Below are 21,761 nucleotides of genomic sequence, written 5' to 3' on the forward strand. Positions count from 1 at the left end.
AGAGCTGTACAGCCTTCAATCAAAATGTCTTTGGACATCAGACAGTGGATTGGAAAGGGTTAATGGAGCTGAGAAAATGTAGTAACAGATAAAAGCCAAATCACAAAGACAAAGTGGTCACAAAACAATCTATGATATGATCAAACTCCATAAAATCACACAAATTAGTAAATATTAACACATCATTTTGTAAAATTTACAGGATTCAACATATAATTTAAAGTCAGAAGGTGCAAACGCTTTCACTGTGTAATGAATTCTGTGCCAAGATGTGATGAAACAGCGGCAAATCCATTACCGTTCCTTCTATAAAGGCTTTCGGGACTACTAATAGTCATTACCAATCCATAGATGTAGTAATGGGTTCTACGTTCTTCCAGAATCTGCAGCGCAGTACAATTCTCCTTCGTCAGCAAAAGATACATAAAACTGAAGATAGAATGCAGAGAACGCAAGTGTGGTTGACTTCCATCCTCCACATTTATGAACCGCATTATACCATGTGGCATGTACCCATGCTCTGCCGTAGGTACATGTGGGTGACAATGGAGCATACTGGAGTAATGCAATCCGATGGGAGCCCAGCCGCTCCAGCCTCCCCCGTTAACATGTGCACAGTGGGTGGTTTGTTTCCAATTGTTTGCCTGTTCAGTGGGAAAAGTACAATAGTGTTAGGGAAACCATACAAACGTGGCATCATAGAATATTCTCACTGGTAAGTCAATTATATAGACATTCATTAATGGAAGTGTATAATACAACTAAACGGAGTACATGCCTGTTGTGTGTCATGAATGTTCCTCGGTGGTTCCACTAAAAGATCTGCTCCGCACCTGATTTCGCAATTGTTGGATTAGTTCAGGGTTTTGCTGTTGGATCTGCTGAGCAAACTGCTGTCCGCTGCAAGAGAAACAGATCTGAATAGTCAATATGACTTATTTTAGAAGTTGCTGTAGCTATGTTTATGTGATGTGCTAGAAATCTCCAGCTGCTGCAGAACTTCATTATACACATCCAGGTAGTTACCGCTGGTGTGCCAATGATAAGGAATAATCTACTCCTTGGGCCTAATTAACAAAGGAGAGTACTAGGTCGGCAATGATTTCAATGGGTTCGTTCACATGCATATTTGTTTTCTGCGCATTTCGGCCGCACAAAAAAAACCCCGCAATGTGCTCTATTTTCCTGCGCATTTGCATAGCAAAAGTTCCCATAGAAGTCAAGGAGGATGTGCAAGTGCGCGTACGATAAACTAGGAGATGTGTGAAACACTGCGTAATTGGGCAGGAAAAAGATCACATCTTGAATGCATTAGAAAATTTATAGCTGGGATCATCGGTGGGGTGTTTTGGCACGTGTAAATGCACATGTCTTGCGTGTCAAAAGTACAGTAAAATACGCTGATGTGCGAGCAAAATAGCAATGTTTGTTCCGAAAAATTGCTGTGTTCATGTGCATGCAAATATGCATACGCTTGTGTGAATCTGGCCTTAGATTCACATTCTGTCTGAGCTTGTAACTGGGTGAATTTAGACCATTGGTGATCCTTTAAGGGATACTCCACTCTATAAATATTGTCCACAGTTAAAACTAGCCCACAATTTTTGTATTTACACTTAATTAAAAAAAAGTTTATATCCTCATATATTCCAGGAGTAATGTTATAATAGCGCCACCTGTTGCTTCTAACCCTAGATTTTCCAGGACTAATGTTATAATAGCACCACCTGCTGATTCTATTGAAGAGCCTTTTTGTGACTGGTCCACCTCAGTAAATGTTTCAAGGTGGTCACACATGCTCAGTCTTGCTTCCCTGCAGTAGCACTCTCTCACTCTCTTTATCAGTTGCTCAACTTCACTCATGACATCAGAGAAGACGTAGAAACAGCTGCTCAGGGATCCCTCCACATACCCAATGGAACAGAGAAAGAAGCAAGACTAAGCATGTGTGACCACCCCCAGAACAATTACGGAGGTAGACCTAGAATAGAAACAATAGGTGGCGCTATGCCAATACCAGTCCTGGAATATCTGGAGATAGAAATAGTGTGGATAAGAAAAATGGGAGAAGCAACTCTGAATTGGTGCCTACAGACTAAAAACGGTTCGATGTCTGCAAAAAATAGAGGTAAAATTGAAACAGGTGCTGACAATGAAGTGGATGTGACAGGTAGGTGGGGGGGTGGATCGGCAAGTGTTTTCCATCGTTTTCCAATGTGTTTTCCTGTCCCATTGAAAACAGTAGGCGATGCAAAGAATGGGAATTTCTATTTGTGCACTATTTATGTGTCTCGCAACACACAAATCATGCTCGATTTTCTCTGCCGTGAGACCTCCAGCTATCAAGCATGTAGGGCATATTCTATGGATTATGCCATAAAAGTTTTAAGATGGGATGAAAATACTTACGCTTGTATGAGACTGGAGAGGTCCGTAAGGCCCCCAACACCAGCAGCTGGACCCCCACCAGCATTAGACATCATACCGGACATGCTGTGAGGTAGGAAACAAATATTTCAATGGCAATCAGAGGAAAAAATTAATGTTATACTCCTATACTCCAATGCAGGCTGTTTTCCTAAGTGCATCATGGATCTGCTCTACATTTCCCCATCTGCCTGAAGCCTAAATCTTACTATATTTTAAAAGTGTCACTGAGAAGGAGCTAAAGTGACATTCTGGTGAGACATCTAGCGGAGGTACTAATGGCAGTGTGTAGTGCTATTATATAGTAGGGTCATTCCGTGTCAGTTCAACCAACGCTCCCGGTCGACCATCTCAGATTTCAATGAAACTTTGCACAAAGATAGACCCTGACCCTAAACTAAGATAGCCAGAATATTAGGCTTCAAAGTGCTTTGGTTCACGAGCTACAGGTCTTAATCTAGGGGGTTGTCATGTGATTACAGCGCGCAACCTGAAAAAAGTGGCGATTTCAATCCATTGCCAAGCCAGTTCCAATGACTCTAGAGCAATGAAACTTCACACTCTAGGAGAACTTTTGGTGCTGAATCCAGCTAAGCTACTCAGACTGCCACTCTTATCATCATTCTGCCACCATTGCATGTCAGAATAGCTGAAAAATTCTATCGCGCAAAATAAAACTCATATTTTAAGCAGTAATAACTCATAATCAATGCAATCCAACTCAGCTATGAATTTATCAATGTGTACTCCATAGAAATGTTTCTCATTATTCACATTATGGACCCAAAAGGATGCATAGCTCTTAAGATACAATGAGTCAAAAATGGCAAAAAACACTTTTTTGCTAATTTTTCCCTTTTTGAAAGGTGAAAATCGGAATGTACTCCATTTTTTTTTCCATTTTTGTTCTATTTGGAAGAGAATTTTTTGCTCTACAAGATTCAATGTTTTTCATTTTGTTCCCAGACCTTCTAGATGGGAAAATATCAATGCCTGTGAAGGTCCTATGCACTCGCGGAGGTCAAATAATAAAATAAGTGTAAGTTTTGCATGGATGTATAATTAGTTTAGAAATCATGAGAAGGTAAATTATTTTTGGAATGAGACAACTTTTTGTGCTCAAGAAACTTATGTGATCAAAAATTGCATGGTGAGTTCAGGTGAGCCACGAGCTTTGGCCTAAGATGGTCAGAATATCATTGAGTGTTGCATAATGATTGTGGTATATTACAGTGATCACTGGGCTTATTTAGCACTCTATCCATATTGGATACTAAGATTATCTAAGGCTAGCATTTGTGTAATAAATAACTAGTTCTGAACTCGCCATGCAATTTTTGATCACATAACTAGTTATGTATTACACAAATGCTAGCCTTAGATAATCTTAGTATCCAATATGGATAGAGTGCTAAATAAGCCCAGTGATCACTGTAATATACCACAATCATTATGCAACACTCAATGATATTATGACCATCTTAAGCCAAAGCTTGTGGCTCACCTGAACTCGCCATGCAATTTTTGATCACATAAATTTCTTGAGCACAAAAAGTTGTCTCATTCCAAAAATAATTTACCTTCTCATGATTTCTAAACTAATTATACATCCATGCAAAACTTACACTTATTTTATTATTTGACCTCCGCGAGTGCATAGGACCTTCACAGGCATTGATATTTTCCCATCTAGAAGGTCTGGGAACAAAATGAAAAACATCGAATCTTGTAGAGCAAAAAATTCTCTTCCAAATAGAACAAAAATGAAAAAAAATAAAAATGGAGTACATTCCGATTTTCGCCTTTAAAAAAGGGAAAAATTAGCAAAAAAGTGTTTTTTGCCATTTTTGACTCATTGTATCTTAAGAGCTATGCATCCTTTTGGGTCCATAATGGGAATAATGAGAAACATTTCTATGGAGTACACATTGATAAACTCATAGCTGAGTTGGATTGCATTGATTATGAGTTATTACTGCTTAAAATATGAGTTTTATTTTGCACGATAGAATTTTTCAGCTACTTTGACATGCAATGGTGGCAGAATGATGATAAGAGTGGCAGTCTGAGTAGCTTAGCTGGATTCAGCACCAAAAGTTCTCCTAGTGTGTGAAGTTTCATTGCTCTAGAGTCATTAGAACTGGCTTGGCAATGGATTGAAATCGCCACTTTTTTCAGGTTGCGCGCTGTAATCACATGACAACCCCCTAGATTAAGACCTGTAGCTCGTGAACCAAAGCACTTTGAAGCCTAATATTCTGGCTATCTTAGTTTAGGGTCAGGGTCTATCTTTGTGCAAAATTTCATTGAAATCTGAGATGGTCGACCGGGAGCGTTGGTTGAACTGACACGGAATGACCCAGTAAATAAATATTCAAGACTACTTAAAGCGGATTGTACCATAGATGACATTTATCACCTATCCATAGGATAAGTGATAAAAGTCTGATCGGTTTGAGTCTCAATGCTGAGACCCCTATTGATCCCAAGAACTGAAGTCCTTTGTCCCCCTCTCCTCTTCCACAGTGAGGAGAATAGTGAATGGCGCAGTGGTCGCTCATGCACATTGTTGCTTCATTCATCTTCAATAGGACTACCGGAGATAGCTGATCACTTGTACTTGGCTATTTCCATCAGCCCCACTGAAATGAAGAGAGCTGCGCCATTCACATGTGACCACCGCTCTATTCAGTTTCTATGTCACTGCAGGGGGATGCAACAACGAGAAGAGAGGGACAAGAGAACACGTTCTCAGCATAACATTCAGTGATGAGACGCCCACCGATCAGACGTTTTCCATGCATCCTATGGATAGGTGATAAAAGCTGATTTTAGTAGCAAACCATTTAAAATTATGATATCAGACATGGCATAAAAAGCTGAAATGATGATACCAAGCAGAGAGAAGGCAGGAATAGTAAAAGAAAGCAGCAGCTAGCAGATTTGAATGAATATTTCGGTTTACGCAACGGTAGCAAGTTTTGGGTAGTAACTTACAGCTGTTGTACTTGTGGATCCTGCATTAAGCTGGCTGCCTAGGAGATATAAGAAATGATAAGGTTTGTCAGAGGCGGCATCACTGATAACAATCCTAAAAACCATTGGGTTCAGTTCACACGTCTCAGAGTTCTTGCTATTTGAATGAATTGTATATCCACCACAAAGAAAAGACCCCAAACCAATGGTGTATAGCATGCCTATTTTCTGCTTGGTTTAGGATACATTAGTATTTTGAGTCAAAATGCATCAAAAACTAGTCTTAAAGGGGTTTGCTGGTTCATGCAAGTTATACCCTATCTACAGAGGGTATAACTAGCTGACCATGTGGGACTAACAGCTGGGACCCCCATTGATCACAAGACAGAGGTCCCTGTCGGACCCGGAATAAATGAAGCCCAGGTTGGGCAGGCACACTGCGCTGCATTCATTTCAATGAAAGTGCTAAAGATTCCCAAGTCAAGCACTCGAAAATCTTTGGCGCTCTCATTTAAATGAATGGAGTACAGTTCCAAATACTAAAGTGCAGCACAAGCTATCACCCCAGCAGCGCTAAATGCTATAGCACAGTATAAAGTATTGCCCCAGAAATGCATTAAATACTGCAGTGCTGTTTAAATGGCAACAGTCTTTTCCCCCTTCCCCACGGGCACAGCGGTTCCCCCCTAACCCCTCGCATTGACATTTGCTTGATTCCCCTTCATACCCCTCTCTGACCTGTAGCTGCACATGTGATGTTGGAGGTGGAGGAAGAGCTCTTAGGGTCATGTCCATAGTGGGTGCAGCCTTAAGGGGCGCATAAGGTCTCTGTTGTCCATATGAAGAGAGCAGTGCTATAAATGAAGTATTAGAGTTACTCTGCCCTGTAACATTCTTGCATTGGGACTGAGCAGCTTCAAGCTACGCCATTGAGAGCTCTATAGGCTCCTTCTCTCATCTCCTCTACAGACTTTCTGTCATTGAACTACGTGTTTAGGGACTTGTGCTAGTTATGTGACCATTCTGTCATCTCAGGTCCTCAACTCATTCTTGCCTTGGTAACTACACTGAAAAAAAGGGCTGTTGTTTGAAGTGACAGTCAGCCCACTGGAAACCTGAGCGGCCCGGCAGACTACTAATCGGGCATGCACACTTGCTTCTAATTATGTCGGGAAGTCTCACTTGCCAAACCCTGCCAAGTCCGATGGACATGCCATAAAAGTGTATGATCAGAAAACAGTTTTAAGAACTTGTAGCTATTTAAAGTATACCGGTAGTATTTCTATGTGACTACATAAGATGATATACTTTAAAAAGTGTCTCACCATGCTCACAAATGCTGGGTTATTCATCAGACTGGCCATATCAAATCCCCATCCTGCACTCATCTGCAAATACAAAACAACATTTAAATATGGCTACCAAAAAAGTAACATAGTAACAAAAAAAGGCATATCTTTCTTTAGTTCAGTCTATTACCCTCCCCCCCAATGTTGATTCAGAGGAAGGTAAAATAACCCCAGTGATGTGGAAACCAATTGTCGTCATTTAAGGGGAAAAAATTACTCCCCGAACTCCAATCTGGCAATCGGAATAATCCCTGGATCACCGACCCTTCTGAACGACAATGACTTTAACATGTAATATTGTTACACTCCAAGAAAGGCATCCAGGCTCCTCCTGTACTCTTTTATCGACTTCGCCATCACCACATCCTCAGACAAGGAGTTCCATAGTTTCACTGCTCTTACAGTAAAGAACCCTCTTCTATGTCGGTATAGAAACCTTCTTTCCTCTAGATGTAGAGGGCACCCCCTTGTTATAGTCACAGTCCTGGGTATAAATAGATGATGGGAGAGATGTCTGTATTGTCCCCTGATATATTTATACATAGTTATTAGGTCGCCCCTCAGCTGTCTTTTTCTAAACTAAATAACGCCAATTTTGACCCCTTGTTAGAATCATAGAATGGTAGTGTTGGAAGGGAGCTCCAGGGTCATTGGGTCCAACCCCCTGCTCACTGCAGGATTCACTAAATCCTTCCAGAGAGATATTTGTTCAGCCTTTGTTTGAACACTTCCATTGAAGGAGAATTCACCACCTCCCGTGGTAACCTGTTCCGCTCATTGATCACCCTCACTGTCAGAAAGTTTTTTTCTAATATCTGATTTGTGTCTCCTCCCTTTCCGTTTCATTCCATTGCTTCTAGTCTTTTCTTGTACAAATTAGAATAGGGCTGATCCCTCTGCACTGTGACAGCCCTTCAGATATTTGTACACAGCTGTTAAGTCTCCTCCCAGCCTTCGTTTTTGCAAGCTAAACATTCCCAGATCCTTTAACCGTTCCTCATAGGACATGATTTGCAGACCACTCACCATCCTGGTAACTCTTCTTTGAACTTGCTCCAGTTTGTCTATGTCTTTTTTTAAAGTGGGGTGCCCAGAACTGGACACAGTATTGCAAATGAGGTCTGACTAAGGAAGAGTAGCGGGGGATAATTACCTCACGTGATCTAGACTTTATGCTTCTCTTAATACATCTCAGAACTGTGTTTGCCTTTTTTGCTGCTGCATCACATTGTTGACTCATGTTCAGTCTATGATCTATTAGTATACCCAAGTCTTTTTCACATGTGCTGTTGCTTAGCCCAGTTCCTCCCATTCTGTATGTGCTTTCTTCATTTTTCTTGCCCAGATGTAGGACTTTGCATTTCTTGTTAAATACCATTCTGTTAGTCACTGCCCACTGTGCAAGATTTTCTAGATCTTTTTGAATACTCTCTTTTCCCTAGTGTTAGCTATCCCTCCTAGCACTCATGCACCGAGCTGATCTTTGCAGGAAGCAAACAGGATAGGAAATGCTCTTGCACCAAAAACAAAGTCCTAAAAAAGCAGAGTTGTAAAGTATAAATGGGTTTTATGGTTCAAAAGGTATTTTAGTAGCTGGAACGGACAATACAATAAAGTATAAAGTATCATTACAGGGTTTGTTGTTCATCAATCAAAACCTAACCACGGTTTCTACTCCCTGCTAATTCCACCGGCACCCATTGTCCCAGCCATTTTTATTTATTAATGAAAGATAAAACTATGATGTAACACAACGGAATGGGCGATAGTCCCCTGTTGTAAATTGCTATAAGTCTCTAGTCTGTGGGACTGGAGGGGTATAGGGGTCTCCAGGGCCTCGTAGTAAGACCGGGAGAACCCTGGAGGGGAGGGAGGGTAAGGGAGCAAAGTGGAGACTAAAGGGTTAGGGAGTTGGGAGGAATATGGGAGGGGGAGAGTAGAAGAAGAGAGATAAGGAAAAGAGAAGAGAAAGGGAGAAGAGAGAATAGGATGAAGATGCCTGTCCGGTCAATAACCACCTATGTATAGATTCGTCAACAATGCAAGGTTCGTTGTTTATGCTTTGAGGGGTTCTGAAGCATTAGGGAGCGGCAACGCCACCACACAACCACGTGTCCAGTCTAGGTGAGGCCCGAAACTGTAACCAAACCGCCCAGGTGTTGTAAAATTTAGCGTACCTCAGTTCGTCTTTGGCACAGAGTTCCTCCATTTGCTTCAGATTATCCATAGCTTCCAGCCACATCAATCGTGATGAGGGGGTTGCTGATTTCCACCTCCTGGGAATGATCTGTCTCTTTGCCAGTAGGAAAAAGCACAGCAAGGAACTCTTTGCTCGTGACACTGACCCCGGGATCATGGATAAGAGTGCCACCTCAGGGGTGAGGTTAAGCGGCCCTCTGCAAACAACTGTGTATAGGGCTTCCACCTCACGCCACAGTGGTTGGATCTGTGCGCATGACCACCATAGATGGACAAAGGTCCCCCGTTCGCTGAGACACCTCCAACAGAGATCCGAATACTGGGGGTATATTCTGGCCAGTCCCGCCGGGGTCCTGTACCATCGGGTCAGGATCTTGTAATTAAGCTCCTGTAATCTGCTGGAGGCGCTTAACTTATGGGTCATTACATAGGCCTTTTCCCAGGATTCCGCCTGAAAATCTATTCCTAGTTCTCTCTCCCATGTCAGTTCTAGGGTCCTATTTCCGCCTGATGTGTCCTTTTCTAGAAGTGAGCTATATAGCGAGGAGATAGTTTGTGGGGTCTCTGGTTTAGACATGCATATCTTTTCAAAAGCCGTGATTGGTCTCCTCAGTTGTTGCGGGCGACCCATAGACTTAACATAGTGGCATAGCTGTAGGTATTGGAATCATCCTCCGGTTGGGGAACCCCCTCCCTCCAGTACCTCCCGCAGGCTCTTTAGTCCTGTGTCCGTCAGGATGTCCCTAATCCTGGGGACCGGATCTGCCATCACAGTCGTCAGGGGTGTGCCCTTTAGGAAAGCCGGTAGTTCCGGGTTACCTACTAGTGGGGTAAGTGGGCCCGGGGAAGTAATCAGCTTGCACTTGATGGCTGGGCCAATCCAGGCACTGAGTAGGTTTTCAATAAAAGGCGAGAATCCCAGGTCTTTGTGTCTATCTTTCCCGGGGATCCAAATGCACCCTCGCCCCCCAAAGAGCGCCGAGTCCTGCTCTGCCTCCACCCATCTTTTCTGGTCTTTACCGTGGAACAAGTCTAGCACACATTTGGTTAAGGATGCCCTGTGATAGAGAGAAAAATTGGGGACTCCCATTCCTCCATTTGCCTTCAGGCCTGATAGTGCCCTCCATCTACGCCTGGGCCTGTGGTTACCCCAGATAAATCTCATGACTAAACGCCGGATTCGAGCCAGAAAGGCGCCTGTTAATTTTATAGGGACTGTCTGAAAGGCGTACAAGAATTTGGGGAGGGAGTTCATTTTGATTGTATTTACTCTTCCGAACCAGGACAGCGGCAGAGACCTCCATCTATCCAAGTCTTTTTCTATAAATGGGTTTTATAAAAAATTATTTTCCCTACTATGTAAAATCTTTGAGCTGCAGTTTTCCTGCAATTACACTACTAATAAGCCTTCAATTCTATCCAAGACATGATGGAACAATTTTACTAGTCAGTAATACTCTGTTATAAGTATATCAACCATGCAGGCACCTTAAATACAGAGGTTTTGTAGAATGAAGTAACAGGCTGACTTACAGGACTGGGCACTTGTCTGACTTTTTGCTCTGCTATCTTTAGGTAGGTCTTGTAGGACTCATTTTCGGGATCGAGATCCAAGGCCTTCTGGTAGCTGCCGATTGCCTCCTTATACTTATTCGTGGCTGCCAGGGCTCGACTACACGGAAAATAATATGAGTAGATCAGATAATTCTAATACACACAAAGCATTCTGGCTAGTTTCTTTCTTTTCCCAATCCAATTCATAAAATTAGTGCAGGGTCATGGTGATAGGAGATGATGACAGAGGATGCATCTGCCCTACACTAGTATCATTAAAAGGGAGCCAGCAAACTTCATGACGTTAATTGAATCTGATTATCTATCAGCCTGACCAATAGGGAGGGATCAGGCTAGCGGCAAAATGGATTAAAAAACTTATTTGTATTACTAAGTATTATTTTAATTCATAATTTCCAAAGGTCACATGAGAACATTGTAGATCATTTGCCTTATTTTATCAAACGTACAGTTTATAGGCATTTATGCCAGATACAACTGTGATTCTCCATATATTAGTTATATCCATCCAATTCTTTTTGCCGGAGCTGGATAAAACTAATGGAAAATTTGAGCACTTTGTACTTCTGCCTGACCAGTAAGGAATGTACAAAACTTACTCTATAGTATGTTATGAGATCAGTTTGTTAGCAATTTTCTTTTTGTACTACACCAAATGGAAAAAGAGACTGGGGGTTGAACATAAATGATTGAGTCTTTAAGGGCCCCCATAGTCTTGGTCATCTTAGTTTTGGGGGCTTGTTAGCATTTCTAATGGAATCTGAATTATACAGTATATGCAATGTTTAAAAACCTCCTAGAAACAGCTGAAAGTTACTGACTACGTGTATAAAGTGTCCTCTTACCCCATTCTCCCATAGGCCTTGCTATACTTAGCATCAATGGATATCGCCTTCTCGCAGTCTGTTATCGCATCATTGTGACGGCTCAATTGACTGTGTGCGGCAGCTCTGGAAACCAACAAATATGTAAAACATGAATGTAATATGAAATTAGCCATCTCCATGAAATACACACACAATGTCAGGAAATGACAAGCACTTTCACAACTCTGGAGATATATACACACACATATATACATACATGCATACAGACTTAGGTTAGATGGCACCCTGTGTGGATTTTTTTTCTTATGCCCTTCCTTCATAAGAAAAGACCTCTATATAATGCACTGATAGGCCTGTATGCTGCAGAAAGCAGCAACATAGCAGCATACCCACACTAGAATACCTCAAGGAATAATTACTGTACCTGAACCAACTCATAAATAAATATAGGACCAGAACCAAGGTCAGTACATAAATACAGCACCAGAACCAACCTCAGTACATATATACAATGACAGAACCAAGTTCAAAACTTAAATACAACACCAGAACCAAATTTATAAATACAGCACGATCCAACTTCAATACATAGATGCAATAGCAGAGCCAGGCTCACAACATAAATACAGCGCCAGAGCCAAGCTCATACATAAATACTATAGCAGAACTAAGCGATTATGTTGCAAGGTGCAGATGAGCTAATAGTGGTGCAGTAGAGAGTAGGAGAGAGAACCAGGAGGAGGATGATTCATGTAGTTCCACAAGATGAGGAGAAAAGGGAGAGGGAGAGGGACGGGGAGGGGGAAGGGGAGGGGGAGGAGGAGGAGGAGGAGGAGGAGAAGGAGGAGAATAAGAAGGAGAAGAAGAAGATCATCTGGCTGGGCAAACCTAAAGGAGGCAATTGTTCCCAGCCTATATCTGCCTGGTGCTTTCCCTACAAGCTGGTGGCTAGTGCCTTGTGTGCAGCGAAGGCCAACATTGACAATTAAACATTCAAACTGAGACTTCACAATTATTTATATGGTTTTCATTTTTATATACAGTATGTCATAATATACATTAGGGCAACAGATTTTTATTACTTTACTTTATATAATAGTGATATACAGGTGAACACATAACAGTGACATAATTGTTCAAAGAAGAGTCTTACATGTTCACTTTTGCAACCTATTTTTATTCCTCTAATGCACCTTAAAGAAATAAAATAAGCAATTTTGCAAATAGGCTTGGTTAAACATATCCTACCAGTTTGTATATAGAGCTCCTATGCAGACCTAAATAGCTCTATGGTTACAGACTACAAATAAAGCCTGTGTAGTCTGGTCCTGCAGTCATACTTATATCTGTCCCCTATTTCTTACTAAACTTTAGAATGTAGGTTAAATGTATCCCCCTCTACTCTGATGACTTCTAATATGATATACTGTATATATTATGCTCTGTAATCTTGTAGATACATTAATAACACCATATAAGTGACTACTACCTGTTGCAGTAATACACAGCATTGTTTGGATCCAATTCTACAGCCTGTGAATAACAATCCAGTGCGGCCTCGTAGTTCTGCTCCTTCATATAATTATTTCCTGGAAGGAAAAAAGACTTATATTCAGTAAAATTGTTATATATATTTGTATGTATCCAAAAAGTGGTGCAACACTATGGCGAAAAAGTCAAATACCGGTCGCATTGTGATTTCCCCCAGTTCATGACACCCTCTTCACTTATTAGGCACATCTTGGCACCTGGCGTACATTTCTGGTATAATGTACGCCAGCTTCTGGCATAAATTATGCATAAATGTTATCGGTCTGGGTGGCCACGACTCCTCCTGACAGGCTCCACTCACTTTTTCCATTCAGATTTCCATCCACCCTGACCAGTCTTCGGCCAAATGCACACGGGCGGAAATTCCGCGGCAAGATTTCCCACAGAATCTCCGCCCGTTCCCGCTGCCATAAGATTGCACGATTTTTCTGCAATCCTATGCAGGCAGCCGCGATTTGACCGTGTGAAAACTTGCGCGGTAAACAGATCGTGGCATATCCTATTTCTGTGCAAGCATCATAGAGGTCCATACAGAAACATCACTTCTGACGCGCTGGCTCTGCACATAGCAGAGCGAAGGAGACGCCAGAGGAGGTGAGCCGCGGTGGTCACTGCAGGGGCACGGCTCGCATCCCGCTGCAAGAATTCTCGCAGCTGGATCCGACTCAGCCGTCTGAAGGAGCCCTTCCTGTCCCAGCCGCTGACAAACACCCCGCAGCATGATGCTGCCACTACCATGCTTTACTGTAGGGATGGTATTGGGCAGGGGATGGGTGGAGCCTGGTTTCCTCCAGATATAACACTTAGAATTGAGGCCAAAAAGTTAAATCTTGGTTTCATCAGTCCAGAGAATCTTGTTTCTCAGTCTGAGAGTCTTTTACATGTTTTTTGGCAAACTCCAGGGGTATTTCGTGCAGAATGATCGTGAAAAACCTGAATTTCTTTCAGTTTGCACAAGGCCAGAACATAAGAAAATGTAAAAAAGTGAAGGGGTCTGAAGACTTTCCGAATGCACTGTGTGTGTATATATATATATATATATATATATATATATATATATATATATATATATATATATATATTTATGTATCTCTATCTATCTACCCACCTATACATACAGTAGTTTCTCTACAACCAATGTACATGAGCAGCTGTTTTCTCAGTTATATGATGCACAAGGATTCAGGTATTATCCACACCAGTGGGAAGGTGAATAGGCATAATTGCAGAATTTGAGGAGCTGAGAATCTTCACGCCATGACTGAGCACGGACGTAACTCACCGAAATGGAATATGTTCTGTGTCATGTCTAACTGCAAACTGTACGGCCAATCATCTTTGTGGAGTTCACGGTACCCTGAAAAATTGGTTAATGCCACAACTGAATGATGACTGATGATTATATCTACCAGCAGGATGGTGTACCACACCACATTCACCTTCAAGTTCGTGCCTGTCTCAACACTGGATAGATAGTAACAACCAGGCCCTCATGCAGTGACCCCCATGATCGTTTGACTTATCTCCGTGGAAATTTTACTTGTGGGGCTTCATCAAGGATTAAACCTACATGCTGACTCTGCCACACAACCTTGATGAATTGCAAGTAAGAATTCAGGAAGCCGCAGAAACTGTGGTGCCAGACATGTTAGGCGGAGTCTGGCACAAATTCAATTACCGCATCAATGTTTGTCGCGTCACCCATAAGGGGCGACGTGACTATGTGGATAAAACGCAGGATCCTTGTGCACCATAAAAATCTGAAAACAGCTTTTTATGTACATTGCTTGCTGAATTAGCATTTATTAAAGTGGGACTTGCCACTCTCCCGTTGGTACTCCAAGGCCTCCAAAAATTAGGACCCATATTGAGATACACCCTCAACTTGGAGAAAACAGAGGCCCTTTTAATAAATGGCCCACCACGGCCAGAATGGACCCTTCAATATCCTTTTCAGTGGCAGACAAGGTACATCATGTACCTAGGCGTGCATATTTCTAAATCATATCACAATCATCAGGGTATTCTTACTGTATATTACTGGCCGCTCTGTTGTCGGGGACCTCTCCAGCATGTCCCATACTGTAGTACTGGCTCTAGCCAGCAGATGTCGCCATTGTATAATGGCAGAAAGAGAAAACCCCCCTAGGAAACCCTGAATCCAAAATTCGATTGCAAAGGGTTAAGACAACCAAAACCCAACGGCGGGATAAACCTTCCCAGTGTGCTGATATACAATATAGCAGCACTAACAAGAATAATAACTGATTGCACACAACAACATCTGTATTTGTAGATACACCTATCGAACAAAAACTAATTTCATGGATCAGTCTCCCCAATTTCCTACATCTTCCATACCCAATGATTGCAGAGGAATGAGGGGACAATCCCTTGCTAATATCAACGTGGAAGGCACGGCAAAAACTGCAGAAAGCAAACTCCTTGCATCCCAATTTCTCAATATACTTAATGTTGCTGAAAAACCCGAACTTTCAACGCAACGTGCCCCATAGAGAATTCCAGCAATGGCAGACAGGAGGAATAGTTAATATTAAATGTCTGCTAAATGAAAACACCTATGAGATGTTATCTCTCCCAGATCTGCAAAACAAATACCCCCAAGCCCTTATAACCTTTTTTTCCTTATCTAGAAGCAAACAGTTGCATAGACGGAACCCTGGCCAACATGCCCCCAGATGAATGGTCAAAACTAAACCACATATGCATGACACTCCCTCCCTAATATGCAAGGTCATACAACCAGAGCCTACTGACATCTACACACTCTGATAGACTGCCAGGTCCCAAAAAGCACTTGTAATATGGACCACGGATATGCCCGAATTAACTATCCCACGTTTATTGAAGGCCTTGAAGAACAATTGGTGCTGCCTCCCCTCTAGTCACTACGTTGAAATAACTCTGCAACTCTATCATAGGGCGTATATCACTCCTCAAAGAGGATTCAAAATGGGAATATACATAGATGATAGATATCCCCGATGTCAGGAGCTGGGGCGGGTCTTCTTCATTGTCTGTGGGACTATCTTTCTGGAACAAGATACAAAGGTTCACCACCACGCATCTGACCTCGGCTAGCCCCTCCAATCCCGTCTGGACAATCTTTGATTACATAGACTAAGATGAACAAAGATGTACACCAGGAAGTCGAAAACTCCTACATATAGTAGCCAGGGCTGGGGTCAAAATGATCCTGAAGACATGGATTGACACAAACCCACCTCCCTTTAAACTCTATTTAGAGAAACTCACATTTCTCATGCAGATGGACTGCAAAGAAAACCAGGGTACAGAAGTTTTTCGAGAGCTGGGAAAGCTTTATTTATATTGCCCTGGCGAGTGAGGGAGGCTATTAATGAAGCCTTTAATCTAACCTCTTGGTATGTAGAGAGAATGATGGGGGGGGGGCGGTCTGTGCGCGTGGCGTCAGTGGATTTTGCTTGGATTTTACAGTGGGATCACGTGACTATAGTCCCAATCAGCAAAACATGACCGTTTTGTAAAAGTGAGTAAATTGCAAATTTCAGTGCAACATGAACAGTAGAATAAATGGGCGTTTTGGGTCTAACACAGTCATTTAATAGTTCATAATTACTGGTGGATTGTAGATATATAATATTGGTGTTCTATAATGAGTATTTGGAAAGCAACAAGAAAATATACCGCACAGGTAATGCTGTATGTGTCATCCCCCGCTGTGACTGCAATGTTTTAAAGTCTATACCACAATGAATCGTTTTAGGCAGCTATTCCTGTCCGTAAGCGTTTTCTGTGAATACATTGTATGAATGAAAACTGCTGGCAAAAAAAGAGTTTTTCTCTCATTACCTTCATCTTTCAACTGCTCAGCCTTTTCTATGGCAGCTGGTGCTGATGAAGGAGATTCTGCCGGTGTACTATCATCTTTCTGGAGAGAACAAATCATACACATACAATCATTCTGGGCTCTGAAAATGTAATATACAGAAAAATGCATTTTGTGCAATGATACATTATATTATAATGGCGTACAATAAAGTCAGAGGACCGGCACTCAGTATTAGGTCTCATGCGCGCATCCATATTATGGATTCTTACAGGTTCTACTTAGATAATGCTTCTAGTAAAGATCACCTCCATAATAAGGTGCTGTACAGAGGCACCATACGGAGCACCTTCAGCATGGAGTTATACAATTATAGTAGGTTGGAGAATATTACGCTTTTCGACAAATATTTGAAGAACTTAATATAATTTTGAAATTGACCAAAAAGATTAGCAGTTTGCAAACAGGTCTTGAAAATGTTGCCTCATCTGTTGTAATTGGAGGCATGTAAAGAAGTTGACTATAGAAAAAAAATGTTTGCTTGCAGTTTTTATGTGGTACTGTAAGGGGGCCACCCTGTTGGGACATGTGGAGAAAATGCACAAGTAATCGCTTTAGATGATAAATTTATAAAGACTAAGGTAAAACGTCATGTTACAATCACATCCAGTGGCCAAGTTGTGTAATAACACCTCTAGATCACTTTGTGTTATTAGTCTTCAGGTCATCTGACAGAGAAGGGGTGGAATGGTCATTGTGGAGAATGCTCTGAGAGGACTGGTGATGCAGTAAGTTTTGGAGTAGCTCAGGTGAAGTAAGTGTGGGTCCCTTAAAGGGGTTCTGACATGAAAAATGTTTTTATGCTTTAACAGCAATTGTTCCCTGGTCTGCCTAATGGACACAGGGAACCCATGATTTTTGGCTGTTAAAGCATGAAAACATAATACTTACCTAATACTTACCTTGTGTTCTGTTGTTGTTGTCATCAGGGAGGTCATCTCCCAGCAGGCTCTCTTCTTCCTGCACCAAGGTCCTGCAAAAATGCTGCCATGCTAGCACTGTAACATGGCAGCATTTCAATGGGATAGTGTAATGCAACGAAGTGATGTAAGGCTTACCATAAGGTCCCCCGCTCACAGATGCCACCCGAACTCTCAGCTCACTGTTGGCTGCTGCCCTGCTCAGAGCTGCCGTTCTCCGCGCTTCTGCTCTATTGCTGGTACTGACAGCTGCATGGATGGTGCTCTCCCGCTGCCAGTTACCGCCCTGAGCACTTGTGCTCCTCTGCCTGCACTGTCAGATTCCTAGTGGCGGGTCCTCCAGTAAGAGCTTGAGTGCGCTTCTGCTCCGCCTCCGGGAAATTCCGCAGAGGTGGAGGGGGGAAGGCTGCCGCCGTGTCCTTCTGCACTCTGTGGCCGACCCATAACAGTGGCTGTCACCCCGGCCCCTCTGTCACTAATACCGGGATTGTGCGCATGCGCAGTGGAGAGGTGCCGTCTGATAGAAGTCAGGACGGTCCGCATCTCCACTGCGCATGTGCAGATTCTTTGAGTTCAGCCAGGACGGACGGGCCGCCCACAGCAAGAATTGCTTGTGACGTGATTGCTTTGCGTGGCCCGTCCGTTCACCTCGGAAGTGGCTGACGGACGGAGCAGAGCAGGAAGCCGTCATTTTGACCGCTCCTGCTCTGCTTCTACAAGCTGCAGATGAAGAAGCCGGATGGAGGGGACATGCCTGGTGATCGGTCCTGGCCAGGCAAGGTGAGAATTATTTTTTTTTTTCATGTCAGAACCCCTTTAAGTCTACCCTGCTTGTAGAAAAAGACAGCTGTCTGAACTAAGAGGAAGATGCTACGAGCGGGGAAGAAACGCTCAGTAAGAGAGCTTAAAAGTAGTAGGTTGCCAGGATTTTCGGAGAGGACAGGTCAGTGCTGCTGGAGAGAAAAGAAGTAATGACGCCATACATCACTTTCAGGAACCTGGAAATGCTACGGAGAACACCTATGGTGGATAAGCAGCAGCTGAACTTGAACAAGAATTGTAAGTAGAGACCGGTTTCCAGAATAGAACTTTAGCGTGCACACTTAAAAACATCGAAGATGGAACTATAACTTTCAAGTAGTTGACAACCGCCATTTTTGAGCTTGGAACTATTCTGCCTTCATTTGTCCCGCTGTGTACTGGAAAGCGCTCCCCACAATGTGTGCTGCACCTGAACCACTAAGAGAGGCTACATTATTAGATTCTAAATATTGAGGGACTCAGATTTGTTCACGTTGTTAATGACAATATAAATGGGCTGATCAAAGGGAGCTTATATTGTCCTGATCAAGCAATGGGCTGTTATGATTTCTAGAGCGTAATATGTGTCCCCATTCAGGACATATTGTGGTTATGACAATACTCACTGATAGCACACACTGGTTATACTCTCTCAAAATCTATTTGTTCCAAATCTATTTAGCACTAAACGAGAAATACTGCAAACTGTGTGTTTGTGCCTCTGGTTTCTCTGTTGTATTCTTGTGTACTATCATTGTCTCACTATAGTATCATGGTGTGTTTTCATAGAATTAGTTTTACCAATATTTGCTTGAACTGCTTCTTTAAAAAAAATTAAGTAAATGCACCAAAAACGTGCAAGAACTGTGTGTGGTAACGTAGTACTGCAATGTAGTAATCATGGTCATACGAATGGTACTGCTGTCAAGGCCCCAGGAGAATACATCCAAAAAATGGGGATGAGGTTGAGGATGTAGAAGGGACCCAATATCATTTGGCTGTATGAAGCCGAGATCTTTTTGGTGGCAGCCCTGGCATTTGTGGTACACTGCAGGTCAATCCAACCTTATACTGGGTGGTTCTTTTGCTAGGAAACCCAAACATTCCTCATTACCATTTTATTTTTGTCTGGTTCCCTATGAAAATTGATCTGTATTTACCTTGCAAAACAAGGTCTACCTATAGCAGTGATGGCGAACCTTTTAAAAGACCGAGTGCCCAAACTGCAACCTAAAACCCACTTATTGTGGCCTCAGTACTAATAGTGACCCCCACAGTGGCTTCAGTACTAATATTAACCTCCAACAGTGACCTCAGTACTAATAGTGACCTTCAACAGTGACCTTAGTACTAATAATGACCTCCCACAGTGGCCTCAGTACTAATAGTGACCCCCACAGTAAATCCAGTAGTAATAGTAAACCCCACATAGTAAACCCCTGAGTACTAACAGTTCCCCCCATAATGGCCTCAGTACTAATAGTGACCGCCACAATGGCCTCAGTAGTAATAGTATCCCCCACAATAGCTCCAGTAGTAACGGTGTCACCCCCCCCCCCCCACTTATTTCCTCCTTGTAGTCTAAGTGCCACTCCTTTCCTTTTCAGTGCTGCTGCAGGTATACATACTGGCAGAAGTGTGTGTACCTGAATGATTTCTCCCTTCTCCTCTCCTCCTGCGGAACCAAGGAGGAGAGGTCAGGGGAGGAGAATCCCCAATGCACACTGACATCAGTTATTGAGGAATGGTTGGGTTTCCTAGTGAGAGAATCATCCTGTACATGAAACCTGGAGTTAGATACTTACATAAGCTTATATAAGAAAGGGAACTCCTCTTAGCAAAACGTAAAATGGGGCTTTTGCCCTATCCATTTTTTTTTTCAGTTTGCTGTAGGGGAGAAAAAATTATCTTGTTCCTTTTCCCACTTGACATGTTTAGTAATGTTGTGGTGCCTATAAAAAGTGGGACTCATGTCTATGAGGAACATGCCCTGATGAGGTGCATGCCATTAAACCAGGACAGATAATTTTTACTTTCGAAATATAGACAAGAGGTTTATTCTGTAGTAGGTATCAGTTGCAGTTAGGACAACTATCTAGTTCGGTGGGCCAACTTAATGTGCTCTACTGAATGAGGCTTAGAAAGCCCATAGCAGACTATTTCCTTCACAATGTTATGACCAAAGAGCTATGTATCTCCTAAAGTGGAAGATCCCAGAAAAGTTGTCCAGGTCACAAAATATACTAACAGAATACACAAATAGGGCACTGGACCCTAACCTACCGTAGTAGGAGGATTAAATAAGGAGAAGAGATATTGTAGCAGCCTGACCCCCAAAAGAGAAAACTATAACCTGTCCTCTGAATTTCCCTAATAAAGGAGAAAATGTCATTGTAAATCTAGACTGCGCAGAATAGACCAGATTCTGTGAAGATTTTGCCCCTAGCAACTGACAGTGCAAATGCTTGTCATTTCAAATACAGAAACATGCTTTGACATCTCTAGGTTTCCCTAGAGCTGGAGAACAAGAAAACCTCAGGCTTTTTGGATTTAAACATGTTAAGATTTCAATACATGTAAACTACATTTAACATGCAGATTTAATACAAAACGATACAAACTCATATCAGGTAAATTCATGATCTAAGGTCTACTAATTTATTTCTCAAGAATAGGAGCAGATAGAAACATGGGGCACAATCTAGAAGATGTGGGAATTCTTCAGGGATGAGTGATACAGGTGGCAGCATTTCCCAGTGCACAGAACCCACGTGACAGAATGGAGATAGCAGGATTTTCAAGACTTGAAATGACAATGTTCACATTCCAAAAACAGCGTGTATTCATCCGTTTTCTTTACTTTTGTGGAATGACACTCACTGACATTCATCATCAGTTGAGTGAGACATGTGGTCAAGATGTCATGGATGTGAAAATTGTGCATTCGTGGGTGCAACAGTTCAAAGAAGGTAGAACATCACAGGAGAAAGAACCAAAGGAGCCTCGGCCACACTCCAGCCGGTCCAACAGCATGATTGCACAAGTGGAGCAAGGGGTTATGGAGGACCACCGATTGACCGTGGAAGAGATTGCCTGCAAAGTCAGCATTCCATAAGATCTACGCACACCGTGCTGTGTGAAGAAATGAAGATGTGGAAAGTTTCCTCCAGGTAGGGCAAATGTTGACCTACAATCACAAGGCTGTGCATCTGGCAATGTGTCAGGTGTTCTTGACACATGATGATAG

General features: G+C 42.4%; 1 protein-coding gene across 1 annotated transcript in view; it reads right to left on the reverse strand.

Moving 5' to 3' along the window:
- Positions 1-560: 560 nt before the first annotated feature.
- SGTB (small glutamine rich tetratricopeptide repeat co-chaperone beta) overlaps positions 561-21,761 on the reverse strand; it is a 32,674-nt gene continuing 11,473 nt past the window's right edge. Inside the window, exons 3-11 of the mRNA XM_066601875.1 lie at positions 16,757-16,835; positions 12,843-12,942; positions 11,372-11,476; positions 10,485-10,623; positions 6,729-6,791; positions 5,425-5,462; positions 2,410-2,493; positions 779-900; positions 561-644 (exon numbers count right to left, since the gene is read on the reverse strand). Coding sequence (XP_066457972.1) covers positions 789-900; positions 2,410-2,493; positions 5,425-5,462; positions 6,729-6,791; positions 10,485-10,623; positions 11,372-11,476; positions 12,843-12,942; positions 16,757-16,835 — 720 coding nt within the window. The 3' untranslated portion in view covers positions 561-644; positions 779-788. The remainder of the gene's footprint in view (positions 645-778; positions 901-2,409; positions 2,494-5,424; positions 5,463-6,728; positions 6,792-10,484; positions 10,624-11,371; positions 11,477-12,842; positions 12,943-16,756; positions 16,836-21,761) is intronic.

The sequence above is a fragment of the Eleutherodactylus coqui genome, chromosome 5, assembly GCF_035609145.1.
Source record: "Eleutherodactylus coqui strain aEleCoq1 chromosome 5, aEleCoq1.hap1, whole genome shotgun sequence".
Classification (NCBI taxonomy): domain Eukaryota; kingdom Metazoa; phylum Chordata; class Amphibia; order Anura; family Eleutherodactylidae; genus Eleutherodactylus; species Eleutherodactylus coqui.